This window comes from Amblyraja radiata, chromosome 14 (genome assembly GCF_010909765.2).
Source record: "Amblyraja radiata isolate CabotCenter1 chromosome 14, sAmbRad1.1.pri, whole genome shotgun sequence".
NCBI classification, from domain to species: domain Eukaryota; kingdom Metazoa; phylum Chordata; class Chondrichthyes; order Rajiformes; family Rajidae; genus Amblyraja; species Amblyraja radiata.
The window spans coordinates 7,710,366-7,727,570 of record NC_045969.1 but is presented as its reverse complement, the minus strand read 5'-3'; the positions used below and the strand labels follow the sequence as shown (position 1 = coordinate 7,727,570).

Here is a 17,205-nt window from a genome sequence, read left to right as displayed (position 1 = left end):
AAAGAGGGCCGTTTTATTTTATTAAAACTCTAGAAATTATGTACTTGTGCATGTATTTCTACTTGCAGAAAAATAGACATTTACATGGGCAATTAGATCCATGAAATGTTCTGTGATTTAAATTAATGGAATATTGATTGCCATTTCCAGATTTTTGGTTTCATCTCCAACAATGTGGTTGATCTGCTGAATTCTCTTTTTCTTTTGTATTATAGGCACGAGGCAAGAAACGGCAAATAGGATGGTTCCCTGCCAATTACGTGAAACTTCTGAGTCCAGGGACAAGTAAAAGTACTCCAACGGAAGCCATAAAACCCCCTGTTACAGCAAATGTCTGTAAGTTTATCTTGGTAATTATTTTAGCAATTTATCATTGCACTGGATGTGTAATGCAAAGTAATGCAAAGAATCCCGAACAAAGCAGCTAGCTTAATTGGCACCCATCAGCCATCCTTGTCAATCGTTCACTCAATCATTGGAGCAAAGTGACTGCGTTTCAAAATAAATAAATAAATACATAATACCACCTGCAGATGCATTTACTCTCCAGGCTATTCTGATAACACCAACCAAATTGTAGCGTCTTGCACCAAGAACAGCTAGGGTTGTTGTCGAAAATGGTAGACATAGCCCAGATCATCACACAAGCCAACCTCCCTTCTATGGACTCCGTTTATACCTCATGCTGCCTCGGCAAGGCCACCAGCATAATCAAAGACAAGTCACACCCCGACCACTCCCTCTTCTCCCCTCTCCCATTGGGCAAAAGTTATGGAGGTGTGAAAACTTACACCTACAGGTTCAGGGTCTGTTTCTTCCCAGCTCTTATCAGGCCACTGAACCATCCGACCGCCACTAGAGAGCAGTCTTGAGCTACTATCTATCTCATTAGAAACTCTTAGACTATCTTTGCTGGACTTTAACTTGTACTAAACGTTATTGGTGTTATTCCCTTTATCATGTATCTGCACACTGGACGGTAATCATGTACTGTCTTTCCGCTGACTGGTTAGCACGCAACAAAAGCTTTTCTCTGTACCTCAGTGCAGAGGTGCGTGACAATAAACTAAACTCAAACTCAAACTCAAGAACCACTGCCTGCATATTTCCCTCGAGTCGCACAGTATCCTGACTTGCAAGTGTGCCTGTGCTTCATGGTTACTGGGTGGAAGTCTCTTCCGAATCAGAAGGAGTGCAGTAGTTCAAGAAATCAGCTCGCCGTCTCCTGAATGCAAAGTTGAAGATATAACGAATAAGCCATGAACTTGCTAATAGGCAGAACAGGCTAGAAGAGTAGAATGGCCTTCCTTTGCTCTTAATTTATCTTTATGTGCCCCCTATTCTGATGCTGCCATTTTAAATGGAAAGCTTTCCAAGTGATGTTTTAGTTGGAATTATAACTTTTAATCAGACTAATTTAATCAAAGTAAAGAAATTTGGTTAATTTTCAAAACTTGGTTTGCGTGCAGCTATCTAATCAATTCACACTCCTTACTTAAGAATAGACATTAGGTGCAGGAGCAGGCCATTTGGCGTTTCGAGCCAGCACCGCCATTCACTGTGAACATGGCTGATCATCCACAATCATTACCCCGTTCCTGCCTTCTCCCCAAATCCCCTGACTCCATTATCTTTAAGAGCTCTATCTAGCTCTCTCTTGAAAGTAACCAGAGAACCGGCCTCCACCGCCCTCTGAGGCAGAGAATTCCACAGACTCACAACTCTGTGAGAAAAAGTGTTTCCTCGTCTCAGTTCTAAATGGCTTACCCCTTATTGTTAAACTGTGGCCCCTGGTTCTGGACTCCCCCAACATCGGGAACATGTTTCCTGCCTCTAGCGTGTCCAATCCCTTAATAATCGTATGTTTCAATAAGATTCCCTCTCATCCTTCTAAATTCCAGTGTATACAAGCCCAGTCGCTCCATTCTTTTAACATATGACAGTCCCGCCATCCCAGGAATTAACCTTGTGAACCTACGCTGCACTCTCTCAATAGCAAGAATGTCCTTCCTCAAATTTGGAGACATAAACTGCACACAATACATCAGATGTGGTCTCACCAGGGCCCTGTACAAATGCAGAAGGACCTCTTTGCTCCTATACTCGGTCCTATTCTAGTTACATCCTCAAAAAATTACAATAGATTAGTCAAGTATGACTTCCCCTTCGTAAATCCATGCTGACTCGGACCGATTCTGTTACTGCTATCCAAATGTGCCACTATTTCATCTTTTATAATTGACTCCAACATCTTCCCCACCATTGATGTCAGGCTAACTGGTCTATAATTCCCTGTTTTCTCTCTCTCCCTCCTTTCTTAAAAAGTGGGATAACATTAGCTACCCTCCAATCCACAGGAACAGATCCTGAATCTATAGAACATTGGAAGATGATCACCTATGCCTCCACGATTTCTCAAGCCACTTCCTTCAGTACCCTGGGATGCATGCCATCAGGCCCTGGGGATTTATTAGCCTTCAGTTCCATCAGTCTACCCAACACCATTTCCTGCCTAATGTGGATTTCCTTCAGTTAATTTGAGTTAACTAATTTTTTCATCTTCACCTACCTAAAGAAGCCTTTACTATCCTTTATATTCTTGGCTAGCTTGCCTTCGTATCTCATCTTTTCTCCCCGTATTGCATTTTTGGTTATCTTCTGTTGCTCTTTTAAAAAAATCCCTATCCTCTGGCTTCCTGCTCATCTTTGCTATGTTATACTTCTCTTTTATTTTTATACTGTCCTTGACTTCCCTTGTCAGCCACGGTCACCTCTTAGAATCTTTCTTCCTCTTTGGAATTAGCTGATCCTGCACCTTCTGTATTATTCCCAGAAATACCTGCCATTGTTGTTCTACTGTCATCCCTGCTAAGGTCTCTTTCCAGTCACCTTTGGCCAGCTCCTCCCTCGTGCCTCCATAGTCACCTTTGCTCAACTGTAATACTGACACTTCTGAGTTTCCCTTCTCCCTGTCAAATTGTAGATTAAAACTTATCATATTATGGTCACTACCTCCTAATGACTCCTTTACCTTGAGTTCCCTTTATCAAATCTGGTTCATTATGCAACACTAAATCCAGGATTGCCTTCTCCCTGATAGGCTCCAGTACAAGCTGAGCACAGGAGAATAAAGCATTATAGTCTTTCTGGTCATTCTTTAGACGTTTGGTTTTTAGACTTTAGAGATACAGTGCAGAAACGGCCCACTGATTCTGTGCCGAACTGCGATCACTCCATACACTAGCACTATCCTACACACTGGGGCAATTTACAATTTTACAGAAGCCAATTAACCTACTAACCTGTGTGACTGTGGGAGGAAACCAGAGCTCCAGAAGAAAATCCACGAGGTCACGGGGAATGTAAAAATTCAACATAGACAGCCCCCATAGTCAGGGTCGAACCCAAGTGTTTGGCACTGTAAGGCAGCAACTCTACCGCTGTGCCACCGTGCCATTCCTTGCCCCACTGTGCTGCCCCTAAACTCCCAAAACCGATTGCATGTTTTGCTCGCCACCAAACCCAGAGGTAAATGTTGAGCATCTTTATTCAGAGACTTCATTGAAGTTATGAAATGCTGCTTAAAGGATTGTTTTTCTGTTCCGGCAGTGTTCCAAGTGATTGGGATGTATGACTACATTGCACAGAATGACGATGAACTCGCGTTTGCCAAAGGACAGATCATTGGCGTTCTTAACAAGGACGATCCTGATTGGTGGAAAGGGGAGCTCAACGGCGTCGCGGGTCTCTTCCCGTCCAATTACGTGAAGCTAACGACGGATATGGACCCAAGTCAGCAATGTAAGTGGCTTTTTTAAAAACTTCTTTTTACTATCAATACTGGTCGGTATGAAAACATGCAGCATTGCTAAAGTTCCGCTGTGCTGCTGCATTTAATAGTCTCTTTGAAGACCCGATAAAGCAGTTCTTTTCAGTTCCCATCCCTTTTTTTCCTCTCTCTGTTCGAGCATGCACTCTTTTTGTTTTCTTTTATCATTTGCATCACACCTGTTTACATGGCTGACTCATTTCCTAGCTTGAATTTTGCACATGTTTCGTTTGCTTATGTGTTGTGTTTTCCTCCTTTTTCTAGGATCATATGTTGCCCAATCCCCACTCAGGCTTGAAAGTCCTCAAAGAGACCCACTATCCCATATCACTGCCAGAGGGATGATGGGAGATGCAGCCTTGATCATGTGACTTCTGCATGATCATCAACTGCCTACTGACTAGAAGATGACTGCAGAGCAGTTTACCTCATTTTACTTTAGTTATGTATAGTCCTAGATATTTTTTAGTTTGTCTTTTAAATTTTTTTTTAAAGGATAGTGGGTCCTTTTGTGGCTTTTGCTGCCCCATCCCCAGTTTATTACTGTACCTGTGGGAGAAAAAAACCCAAAACCACTACTAGCTTAAAAAAAAAAACTGCCCTTCAAAATTAAGGCAAACCAATACTTTCATTTTTAAATATTAATTTTAAATGCCTGCATGCTTTTGTCTTGCAAAATGACCCACTATCAAGGAATGCTGCATGTGGTATTAACTCTTCAATATGTCCTCTTTCAGAAGCATTTTTTTAAATTTTTTTTTAAATTCAGCGTCTGATTATATTGAACAGCCTTGTCACAATGTAAATGTTCAGTATTAAAAACGATGATGCAAGTCATAGTCATTCTGTGAAAGGTAGAGGTGCTTTTTGAAGGGATTATTGCTGCGCTTGATGCAATGAGTTTTGTGGTAATTCTTAATAAATATTCCTCGGTTATATCTTGGCTCTGATCCACAAGTTTCAAATAATATATCACACCTATTGTACTACGGAATGACATGAAACGTCTTCTCCGTGCAACAAAGACAAATATATTTTGTGTTGTACTCGCTTCCCCAAGTCTGCTTTTTCATTATTGTGGAATATGTCACTTTGAGCAAAATATTCTTGACAAGAAAGAATGTATAGAAATACTATCCTACAATTAACTACAGTGTTTACAAATTGTAATCTTTTAGTGCATTGTATTTATACAAATTAACAAAACGATGGAGCTTTTACTTAGATATAAAATTTGATAATTTCTGTGGCTCAGTTACCATGTCACCATCAGAAGCTGCAAGGTATGAAGTGAAATTCATGCTAATCATTTTTAAAATGGTAATATTGTTTTCAATTTTTATTTTCTACAACACAGTTTCCTAATACAAGCAGTATATGTAGTGTTGCTTCTCATGAGGCATCGGAGTAGTGCACAAAAAAAAGCTGAGGCTTAAATTTGGCTTCATTTTTTTGTGTGGAAGTATTTCATTGTTATAAATATAAAGTATATATATATAAATATATATGATATGACCAGTATTAAGAACTGGTTGTCACATACATCTTTGAACTACATGTACAGGTAAAAAATTAAAAGCTCCATTTTAAAAATGAACTGCAATGTGTGTCTTTGTTTCTTTATAATATGTATAGAATGGTGGTTCAGTGTGATTGGCCTTGGACCCTCAGCACAATTATCATGGCTTTTACATTTTTTTGTGATCCTTTAATACCATGGAAAAACTATGCTTCCCAAGCTTTGGTTTAAAATTGACTATTTTCTGTTTTTCAATGTTTAAGAAACATTTGCATGGTACATGGATTCCAGGTACATGGATAGAGATGGGTTTAGAGGGATGTGGGCCAAATGCAGGCAGGTAGGAAAAGTGTAGATGGGACACGTTGGTAGGTGTGGGGAAGTTGGGCCGAATGGCCTGTTTCCACGCTGTAACACTCTTTGACTCTCTGACTCTGGTCTTGGACAGCCAAGAGCTTTCATGCAAAAATTCTTGACTGCCTCAGAAGTTGAATTCTTAAATAAAAAATTTGCCCCATCCAACTTCTTTCACATTTGAGTACCAATGATGGTCTAAATGACAGTAACACCAGCGGCAGGCGGTAGATAGGACTGTTTGGTGAACTTTTGTGACTTAGTCAGCGCTAAAACGTGGCAACACTTCTGTATTGCCTAGGTGAGGTCTACTACATGATTTTACCGGGTTGTATGCAAAACAAAGCATTTCACTGTACACTGAATCATTATCATTGTAAAGTATTATTGAATTGAATAGAGATCGATCTTTGTCTACATTTAAGTGTAGCAGCTTTTGGCTTGTATCTAAAAGTGTAATGGTAGCATCTACATTTCAAATAAAACATGGAATAAATTATATTGCACACTCACTGTCAAATGAAGATTTAACAATTGTAGAATGCTGATTATCAGAAAGTATAGTGGATATCCGACCTAAATTCTTTCAGTGAGATTTTTTAGGTGACTTTGCATTTGTTTTTTTTAAATATATTGACTTTTTAAGAAGCATTTAGACAAGTACATGGTTAGGACAGGTTGCGAGGAATATGGGCCCAACCCAGGCAGGTGTGGCTAGTATAGATGGGATATATTGGTGGGGGGTGGGGGGTAAAAAGGAACATGAGTGTAACTATCTTGTAATATTCATCATTCTTGAGGTTTAGTGGAATAGTGAAAATCTTTGTTTTGCATGCTAAGTACAGTTATTAAAGCTAATACTATACATAAATCAGATCAAGTCGAAGTCAAGTTCATCGAGTTAAACTCAAGTACATTAGGTAGAGCAAAGAGGAAGATACAGAGTACAAAACATAGTTCTCTGCATTGTACCACATCAGTTCCATAGACAAAGTCCAATGCCTGCAATGGGGTAGAGGTGAATCGGACTCTTCCCGAGCTTAAGGAAGGACCATTCGGAAGCCTGACAACTGAAGGGAAGAAGTTCCTCCAGCACTTTGCTTTGCTCAAAATTCCAGTGTCTGCAATTCCTCGGTACACTTGATGATAAACTAAACTAATTTACATACACATACAAATCGTTAATTTACGTGACAAGAATACATTTAATCAGCTGAATGGTGGAGGTGTTGGAGCAACTTGTTGGGACTCTGTTGGAGGAAGATGTGATGGACCATTAGACCATCCTGATGCGTAATGAGGTTGTTGAGCAATTAGACGTCCGATGTGAGAATGGTTGAGCCTGGACACTGTTCGTGGTGGAGGGCATCCGAGGAGCCATGCATTTAAGTGGGAAGGAGATAGTGGACATGGGGAGAAATGTGTCTCATGGGATAAGAATGGAACCCATACTCAACCTAGCATCTGATGGATGATAGATACTTTATTGTCACTTGAACCTAACTAGGTGCAGTGAAATCCTTTGTTTTTGCATGCAAAGTGCACAAATGAGTCGCCACAAAAGGCACTGACAAAGTTACAGAAAGTACTGATCCCTTCTTCGTCCCTCAGACCGGGTCCCCCTTCGTTTACGGAAGCCCCCCCCCCGCCCACGGTGGGTCCCCCCTTAGTTCTCTTAGCCCATCCACCTCAGCTGGACTTCGATACACCAACCTCAGCCCGACTTCATCCCATATGTTTTTGTTGCTCCTTGATCCTGGCCACTTTCAATTTAATTCACTTTTATTCTCTCTCCTCACACACTGCCTGATGTGCTGGGCGTGCCCTGCATTATCCTGTCCCAGATTTTCCTCATGTTGTTCTGTATTTCTCAGTTCCAGCGTTATTTTTGTATCTCTCTCTGTCTCTCCTGCCTTCTTGTTTATTCCACCACCAGACAGAATAGCTGCCATTCCATGTTTCATGTATCTGGTTGTGTTTCGTGACTTGTTGGCAGACCAATTTCCCTCTTGGGATAAATAAAGTTCTATCGTATTATCAAACCATCATCGCCCTCTCCTGGTCAAAGCCAGTCCACGTATTTTGGTCTCTGTAGATTAACCATATTAATCTCTGTCAATATAACCTTCATCACATATACTATGCATGATACACATTGCGCCGTGCTATGTACTCCAGTCTGGGATTTGAGTAGGGAATACAGTTACTGATAACAACCCTGCTTGTCCCTAGCTCGGCAGTCTGCAAGATGATACGAGTGCAGTAGTATGTATTATTCCCTCTGCATAAGTTTAATAAAAGCTTTGTGGATCACCTAATACTTTGTAATGGAGTGATTACAAAATATTCCAGGTTGTAAACACGTGAAGCCAGATGGCATTGTAGTTCCACTCTTCCGACCAGGTGAACCTCCTAGGTTAATCTAGTCTCCAACCTTATCCCCTCTCAGCAAGTTTAAACAAGCCTGAAGAAAGGTCATTGATCTGAAATATTACCTGTTTAGGTCTCCGCAAATGTTGCCTGACCGGCTGGGCATTTCTGTCATTTTCTGTTTTGCTTTCAGTTTTGTCATCACCTGCAGTTTATTAATTTACCACTGAGGTATTGGTAAATGGGGGTGGTGTTCGTTGCACAAGTCTAATTTCACAGTTGAGCTTCAAAAGCTACAAGCACATTCTGACTTGTTGATTCCATGCAAAAGTGATTCTCATCGATGCATTTCGCTAACTCTTAAAGGCTGTTTTGGGGTGGCACGGTGGCGCACTGGGAGAGTTCCGGCCTTACAGCACCGGAGACCCAGGTTCGATCCTGACTACGGGCGCTGTCTGTATGGAGTTTGTACCTTCTCCCCGTGACCTGAGTGCGTTTTCTCCGGAGCGCTCCGGTTTCCATCCAAAGATGTGCAGGTTTGTAGGTTAATTGACTTCTGTAAATTGTCCCCAGTGTGTAGGGTAGAACTAGGGTAGATCGTTGCTCCGTGAGCTGAAGCCCCTATTTCCATGCTGTATCTCTAGACTAATAACCTAGAAGGATTAACTTTTACAGCCAGAGGTATCCATTTGAGATAGATTTAGAACTGTGTAGGCAGGAATCATCAATTGCTTACAATTTAAAGTGCATTGTCCCCCCTTCAAGTTCCTTACTAAATTATACTTTCTAAATCCAAGTCTCCACTCCTTTGACCTTTTTGTCATTCACTCCCCTCCTATCCCTCACAAATCCACTTAAAACCTCGAGTGTGTTTCTGTTTCCTGGACAACTCACTCCGGTTTCCACAGTGCTTTGGCAGCAGCTTTGATTTGCTTGACCACTGCTTCACCTCTCCTTCGTAAGATCCTCAGCAAACATTAACCATTTGCATTCGGCCAATTGTCGGCATAGCTCTCTTAAATCTGAGTGCAGACTTGAACCTTTCTTGAGACAAAGGGTTAAATGAATGTCTTGCCACGATTTATTTCGAAATTACCTGGCGTGGAAGGTGTACACTGCTGTCATTACGAAGAATGAAGCAGGTACACACTGTATTTATTTCACCCACTTGCCTCTCTCCGTCCCTCCCCCACCCTAGTTCTCCAACTAGTTACGCTGACCTTCTGATACATTTCACTGATGCCTCCTTCACACCTTCCCCTCAGCTAACAATGAACCATTCTACATTTCCTTCAGCATTGGCTGCTTTGATATGTGATTTTCACACCTTACCCTTCCATACCTCTAGACTCCCTCTCCCTTGACTCAGTCTGATGAAGGGTCTTGACCTGAAAGGTCACCCATCCTCTCCAGAGATGCTGCCTGTCCTGCTGATTTATGTCCGGCACCTTTGGTACAAATTACTAATTTTGTATTGCACTGGGACATTTAATTCTGGAATCGTGCAGCTGTATATTTGTAGTGAATGTCCATGCAAAAGTACATTTGTGAAACGCTCCTAAATAATTGTCATTCTGTAAATATTTAATGGGGAAGTTTAAATACAGAATCAAATATGATTCAGTCAGAAATGCCAAAATTAACATTGGATAGTGTGTTGGTTACCACTGACATTTTTAGTTTTAGAGAGTGCGGAAACTGGACCCTTCAGCCCATCAAGCCCACGCCAACCATCGATCACCCCGTACACTAGTTCTATCCTACACCCTAGGGACAAATTAACTTAAACCTGTACGCCTTTGGAGTGTGGGAGAAAACCGGAGCACCTGGAGAAACATAGAAACATAGAAAATAGGTGCAGGAGTAGTCCATTCGGCCCTTCGAGCCTGCACCGCCATTCAATATGATCATGGCTGATCATCCAACTCAGTATCCTGTACCTGCCTTCTCTCCATACCCCCTGATCCCGTTAGCCACAAGGGCCACATCTAACTCCCTCTTAAATATAGCCAATGAACTGGCCTCAACTACCTTCTGTGGCAGAGAATTCCAGAGATTCACCACTCTCTGTGTGAAAAATGTTTTCCTCATCTCGGTCCTAAAAGATCTCCCCCTTATCCTTAAACTGTGACCCCTTGTTCTGGACTTCCCCAACATCGGGAACAATCTTCCTGCATCTAGCCTCTCCAACCCCTTAAGAATTTTGTAAGTTTCTATAAGATCCCCCCTCAATCTTCTAAATTCTAGCGAGTACAAGCCGAGTCTATCCAGTCTTTCTTCATATGAAAGTCCTGACATCCCAGGAATCAGTCTGGTGAACCTTCTCTGTATTCCCTCTATGGCAAGAATGTCTTTCCTCAGCTTAGGAGACCAAAACTGTACGCAATACTCCAGGTGTGGTCTCACCAAGACCCTGTACAACTGCAGTAGAACATCCCTGCTCCTATACTCAAATCCTTTTGCTATGAAACAAACGTAGAGAAACCCCACGTGGTCACAATAGTATGTACAAACTCCCGCACAGACAGCACCCATAGTCAGGATCGAACCTGGGTCTCTGGTGCTGTGAGGCAGCAACTCTACCGCTGCGCCACCATGCCGCCTATTTGTTTATTGTTGATTCTGTTGAGAAATAACTTTCCTGCTGAGTGTTGTTATTTTTTAATTAAAACGCATACATGCAGGCAATTTTGAGAATAGCACCAAAGAAAATAATGAGTTTAATATATTACAAAATCAGCAACATAACGTGTCAGACTTTTACTGAATGTTTGAATGAGGTTTTCGCTGCCCTTGAAATGGGGGAAGTTTGTGTGATTTTTGTTTTTTTTTTAAAGCAAAATAGCAGTACAAGGTTATTATTTTTTCAGCGTACTGAAATTTAGGTGCTCTGGCTAGCAAAGAAACAGTTGGTTTTATTCTACGTCTTTGAGTAGGTAAGGTGTCTACTGCAGCCTGTCATAGAGTCATACAGCATGGAAACAGGCCCCTCGGCCCAACTTGATCACGCCGACTAACATTCCCTATCTACACACGTCCCATGTTCCCGAGTTTGGCCCATATCCCTCTAAACCTATCCTATCCATGTACCTGTCTAAATGTTTCTTAAGCGTTGCAATAGTATCTGCCTCAACTGCCTCCTCTGGCAGCTCGTTCCATACACCCACCACCCTGTGTGTAAAAAGGTTACCCTTCAGGGCCCTATGAAATCTTTCCCCTCTCACATAAAACCTTTGTCCTCTCGTTTCCCCTACTCTGGGCAAAAGACTGCGTTTACCCGATCTTTTCTTCTCATGATTTTGTACACCTCTATAAGATCGACCCTCATCCTCCTGCGCTCCAAGGAATAAAGTACTTTGCTGCTCAGCCTCTGCCTGTAGCTCAGTCCCTTGAGTCCTGGTAACTTCCTCATAAATCTTCTCTGCTCCCTTTCCAGCTTGACAACATCTTTCCTAAAACATGGTGACCAGAACTGAACATAATATTCTAAATGTGGCCTCACCAATATCCTATATAACTGTAACATGACCTCCCAACTTCTATTCTTAATTGTGCACCACTATAAATTATCATAAGTGGGTGTGTAGCATTATTCACAGCAAAGTCTAAAAATAATTAGAGAATGGTGAGGTTATTTAACAAATTCTTTATGTACCCAACAAGTGAAGTCTTAAACAGAAAAATAGATAAATAGTCTTAAATTTGAAGGGTCTTGACCCAAAACGTCGCCTATTCCTTCTTTCCAGAGAAGCTGCTTGTCCCGCTGAGTTTCATGTCAATATTCCGTGTAAACCGGCATCTGCGGTTCCTTCCTACACAATCTTAAATTGATAATCCACTTAGTAACGTCCTCAAATGACCTTTCATGACTAGTTTATCTGGAGTGAACAGTCCTTTTTTATAGTGAGTTCTAAATGAGCCTTCCCTACTCATGAGCTTGGCTTGGTTTTATGTTCCTATTAGTTGTAAGTATTTCTGAAGTTGAGAAGTGCTTTGTATGAAAAATATTTAAAAACGCCAGAGGACATAGGTTTAAGGGGGAAAGATTTAATAGGTATCTGAGGGGTAACCTTTATCACACAAAGGGTGGTGGGTGTATTGAACTCGCCGCCAGAGGAGGTAGTTGAGGCTGGGACTATCCCAACATTTAAGAAACGGTTAGTCAGGTACATGGATAACACAGGTTTGGAGGGATATAGGCCAAACGCTGGCAGATGGGACTAGTGTAGCTGGGACATGTTGGCTGATGTGTGGGAAGTTGGGCCGAAGGGCATGTTTCCACACTGTCTCACTCGATGACTCACTCGACACTGTCATTTTTAAAGGAACCTTCCCTTGTCTGTTTGAATCTGTTGTTTTCTATTCTCTCTCCTTGTACTTTTACCTCCCCATTCTTCGACTCTTCGAGGTCTGCGAACTCCTCTGGGTTTAGCCTTTGCTCCTTCCATTGACTAGTTTGTCATCAGCTGCCAAAACCTGGGCGTCTGGAGTCCCCCCTCTGAATCTCCTTGTCTCTCCCCTCCAAAATTCTCCCTCTGATGAGAACCAGTCTCAATATCTGTGACTTGGTGCCAAAGCTTCTTCAATTAGTTTTACTCCTGTGAAATATCTTGAGGGTAAAAAGCCGGCAGCTGCTTATTTCCAGCATTTGCTGCTATTAGCTCAGATGTCTTGTGAAATGCTGCAAATTCAACTCAATGCGAATTTGGGCTATTGTTGCTCATTAACTACTCTTGGAGGGAGGGGAAGGTGACACAGAGAAATCTGGAGAATCAGCAGGTACTCCCATTACTTCAGTGATAGGGAGCAGGATTACCCAAGTTAAAGATCTTCCTTATTCACCAATCAGCCACTGTGTGCCATGCACAACTATATTTTTATGCCCTATGTTTAAAGGGTATCGCCTTAGATTCATTTAGGGGGGCACGGTGGCGCGGCGGAAGAGTTGCTGCCTTACAGCGCTTGCAGCGCCAGAGACCCGGGTCCGATCCCAACCATGGGTGCTGTCAAGTCAAGTTTATTTGTCACATACACATACGAGATGTGCAGTGAAATGAAAGTGGCAATGCTCGCGAACTTTTGTGCAAAAAGACAAACAACCAAACAAACTATAAACACAGTCATAACACACATATTCTTTTACATAATAAATAATGGAAGGAAAAACGTTCAGTAGAGTTAGTCCCTGGTGAGAAAGGCGTTTACAGTCCGAATGGCCTCTGGGAAGAAACTCCTTCTCAACCTCTCCGTTCTCACCGCATGGCAACTGAGGCGTTTGCCTGACCGTAGCAGCTGGAACAGTCCGTTGCAGGGGTGGAAGGGGTCTCTCATGATATTGTTGGCTCTGGAGTTGCACCTCCTGATGTGTAGTTCCTGCAGGGGGTTGAGTGAAGTTCCCATAGTGCGTTCGGCCGAACGCACTACTCTCTGCAGAACCTTCTTGTCCTTGGCAGAGCAATTCCCAAACCAGATGGTAATGTTCCCGGACAAGATGCTTTCCACCGCCGCTGCGTAGAAGCACTGGAGGATCCTCGGAGACACTCTGAATTTCCTCAATTGCCTGAGGTGGTAAAGGCGCTGCTTTGCCTTACTCACGAGTGCTGAGGCCTGTGATGCCCATGTCATATCCTCGGAGATGTGGACTCCCAGATATTTAAAACAGTTCACCCTGTCCACAGTCTGTCTGTACGGAGTTTGTACGTTCTCCCCCGTGACCGCATGGGTTTTCACCGAGATCTTCGGTTTCCTCCCACACTCCAAAGACGTGCAGGTTTTTAGGTTAATTGGCTTGGCATAAGTTAAAATTGTGTAGGATAGTGTTAATGTGTGTTGGGATTGTTGGTCGGTGCGGACTCAGTGGGCCGAAGGGCCTGTTTCCTTGCTGTGTCTCTAAACTAAACTATTCAATGAGAAAGTCTTTGATTCCTCTACTGTCTGAAGAAGGGTTTCAGCCCGAAACGTTGCCTATTTCCTTCGCTCCATAGATGCTGCTGCACACGCTGAGTTTCTCCAGCATTTTTTTGTGTACCTTCGATTTTCCAGCATCTGCAGTTCCTCTTAAGCCCAGATGAACATCTGTGGTTGGCTTCAAGCCACTAGTTTGTTGCTTTCTTATAATATCTTTGCTTGACTTAACTTTACAGACTCTTTACTGAGTTTGCATTTCTCCATTTAAAAAAAATCCTTCACTGGTAGAAAGAGGTGATGTTATTTTATTGAGATTGGAGTTAAGGGCGGCATGGTGGTGCAGCAGGTAGAGTTGTTGCCTTACAGCACTTGCAGCCCCTGAGACCCGGGTTCGATCCTGACTACGGGTGCTGTCTGTACGGAGTTTGTACGTTCTCCCCAAAGATGTTAAGATTTGGAGGTTAATTGGCTTGGTATAAGTGTAAATTGTCCCTAGTGTGTTACTAGGATAGTGTTAGTGTGTGGGGATCACTGGTCGGTGCGGACTCGGTGGATCGAAAGACCTGTTTCCATGTTGTATCTCTAAACTAAACATAGGATCTAGAAACGTGCAGTACAGGAACAGGCCCTTCAGCCCACAATGTCTGTGCTGAGCATGATGCCAAGTTCAACTAGTCTTTGCCTGCATGTTATCCATATCTCTTCATGCCCTGCACATCCAGGTGCCTATTCAAAATCCTCGTATCTGCTTCCACCGCCACACCTGGCAACACATTCCAGACACCCACCTCTCTCTGTGTAAAGCAAACCTGCCCTGCAAATCTCCTTTAATACAAAGAGTAAAAGGGTCCCGTGAACTTGTCGGGCTTATGGCACTGAGGCACATCAATTCTAGGCCTTTCCTTGGTAGGTTTCAAGTAGCAGCCAAAAGAAGGAGAAACTGAGGGGTTTATCGAGGTGCCTTGGTTGCTGTTGGGCAAAGGGCAGTCTGCAAATGGTGCCCTTACAGGTGCAGTGTGTTCTGTTCAGCAGTGCAGAGTCAAACCAAGACGAGGCTTTATCCTGCTTGTGACCTTTCACTTACATACTATGCCCAGAAAGTTTCCAAAATACTTAAGAACTTGCTGGCACCAAAGTGATCAGTTAAGTATAATTTTAAAAAGCTTGCCATTTTTCAGTAACACTGCACCTTTGTCTGGATTTGTCCATTGTCACAAAAATGAATTAATGATTGTTCGATTAAATTGCACCTTTAAGTATTCCACGGGCTCAGGACAAACGTATTAAAGGAGGAAGGGCGTCGGGAGGGTTGGATTGAAAGATAATGCAGAAAGAGGAGTTTCAGAAGTTAAACAAATCGCACTCAAATCAGTGGAAAGTATAATAGTTACATTTGATCTTGCCATTTGGCGTCTCTAAGAGTTTTCTCAGTGACATAGGCTCAATTGCAATTGAACATTACGCATAGAAGTTAAATTGTTATGCTGTAGTGAGACCAGACAGGTTGAGCGAAAAGTTTTTAAAAATTTTTAATAAAAATGAACAAGGAAAACCCGTGAAGTTCGCGAGTCTGTCTGCACTAACAATAATTAGCTCCTGTCGCTGGGAGGAGCGCTGACTAACTGACGGACACGCCCCAAAAGCCCGCATCTTGCAGTCACGTGACCGCACTGACCAATGAGGAGGGGTCTGCCCGCTCCACCCCACCACTAGGTGCCGCTACAGGACCCCCCCCCCAGAACCCGACGAGAGGAAACGAGCGGGCGTCCGTATGATCCGCCCAGACTGAGTGGAGACAGGAGGGACTGGCACAACCGGTGCCATGGGCAGAGCAGGATGGTCGGGCACAACTGACTCCCCAGGCGGGACAGGGCAAATAGGCGGAAAAGGGGAAACGGGCACAACAGTTGCAACCGGGGAACAGGGCAACGCCGGTGGACGACCCCTACGCTGGGATTGGGCCACCACCACCGGGCTGTCAATATCCAAATGAGCAGGCTAGAGGTGGGCCAGCGACACGCTCTCCTCACGACCCCCGACATCCAATATAAAAGTCGCGACCCCAGACCGCAAGGCCCCTCATAAGGAATAGCTTCAGGCCACCGTGTGAAACGATCCACAACGGTGAGCAGGTGAGTGGCACCATCAGACCACGGCAACGGACCCACCAGATCCACATGGATGTGCGCAAACCGGCGGGAAGGAAACATGAAATCCTGAAGCGGCGCTGGACCTTATACATCTGGCAAGGAATGCAGGCCCTGGACCACGCCGCAACCTGCTTACGAAGGCCGTGCCACACGAACTTGGCCGCCGCCAATGCAGAAGTCGACCGGATGGAAGGATGAGCCAGTCCATGAATAGAGTCGAAAACTCTCCTCTACCAAGCAACCGGAACGACTGGTCGCGGCCAGACGGCGGAATTATCGCACAGGACCGTCACCACTGCAGGGCCGAACGGCACGCCGGCCAACACCAAACCCGATGCAGCAGTACGATATACTCGCATCTCGTCACCATTGCGTTGCGCAGCAGCGAGCGCAGCATAGTCCAGCCCAGGGGCGACGGACAGCACAGCGTGGACTGCAGGAAGAGACAAAGCATCGGCCACTCGATTCAGCCTGCCGGCCATGTGGTGAACATCAGTAGTAAACTCAGAAACAAAAGCCAGGTGCCGCTGCTGCCGAGCAGACCATGGATCAGACACCTTCGCGACGGCAAACATGAGAGGTTTGTGGTCCGTAAACGCGGTAAATGTCCTGCCCTCCAGAAAATACCGGAAATGTTGGACCGCCAAATGAAGAGCCAACAGCTCACGGTCGAAAGCACTGTAATTGGGCTCAGGAGGGCGTAGGTGCCGACTGTTGAAAGCGAGTGGTTGCCAACGATCACCGATGAACTGTTCGAGGACCCCTCCGACAGCAGCATCAGAAGCATCCACGGTAAGGGTGGAGGGGGCACCGCCGGTAGCACCTCCTTGGCACCCTCGAAAACGGCGTCAGACTCGGCTGTCCACACGAGATCCCGCGGTTTACCGACCAGGCACAGGAACATAGGCCGCATGATCCTAGCCGCCGCCGGCACAAAACAATGGTAAAAGTTCACCATTCCCACGTACGCCTGCCGACCCATGACGGTAAGCGGCCGAGGAAATCGCCAAATCGCCTCCATCTTGCAGGGAAGAGGCGTAGCGCCCTGTGGGGTAACGTGATGCCCAAGGAAGGAG

General features: G+C 44.0%; 1 protein-coding gene across 8 annotated transcripts in view; it reads left to right on the top strand.

Annotated features, from left to right (window-relative positions):
* The window catches only part of itsn1 (intersectin 1), a 178,451-nt gene that overhangs the window by 122,622 nt on the left and 38,624 nt on the right, over positions 1 to 17,205 (top strand). For 7 of the 8 annotated variants that reach the window (XM_033032421.1, XM_033032423.1, XM_033032419.1 and 4 more), the window contains 2 exons: positions 216 to 336; positions 3,610 to 3,801. In XM_033032421.1, the coding sequence (XP_032888312.1) occupies positions 216 to 336; positions 3,610 to 3,801 (313 nt within the window). Of the gene's footprint in view, positions 1 to 215; positions 337 to 3,609; positions 3,802 to 4,093; positions 4,417 to 17,205 lie in introns of those variants that run through there. The other variant, XM_033032425.1, reaches the window with a different exon arrangement.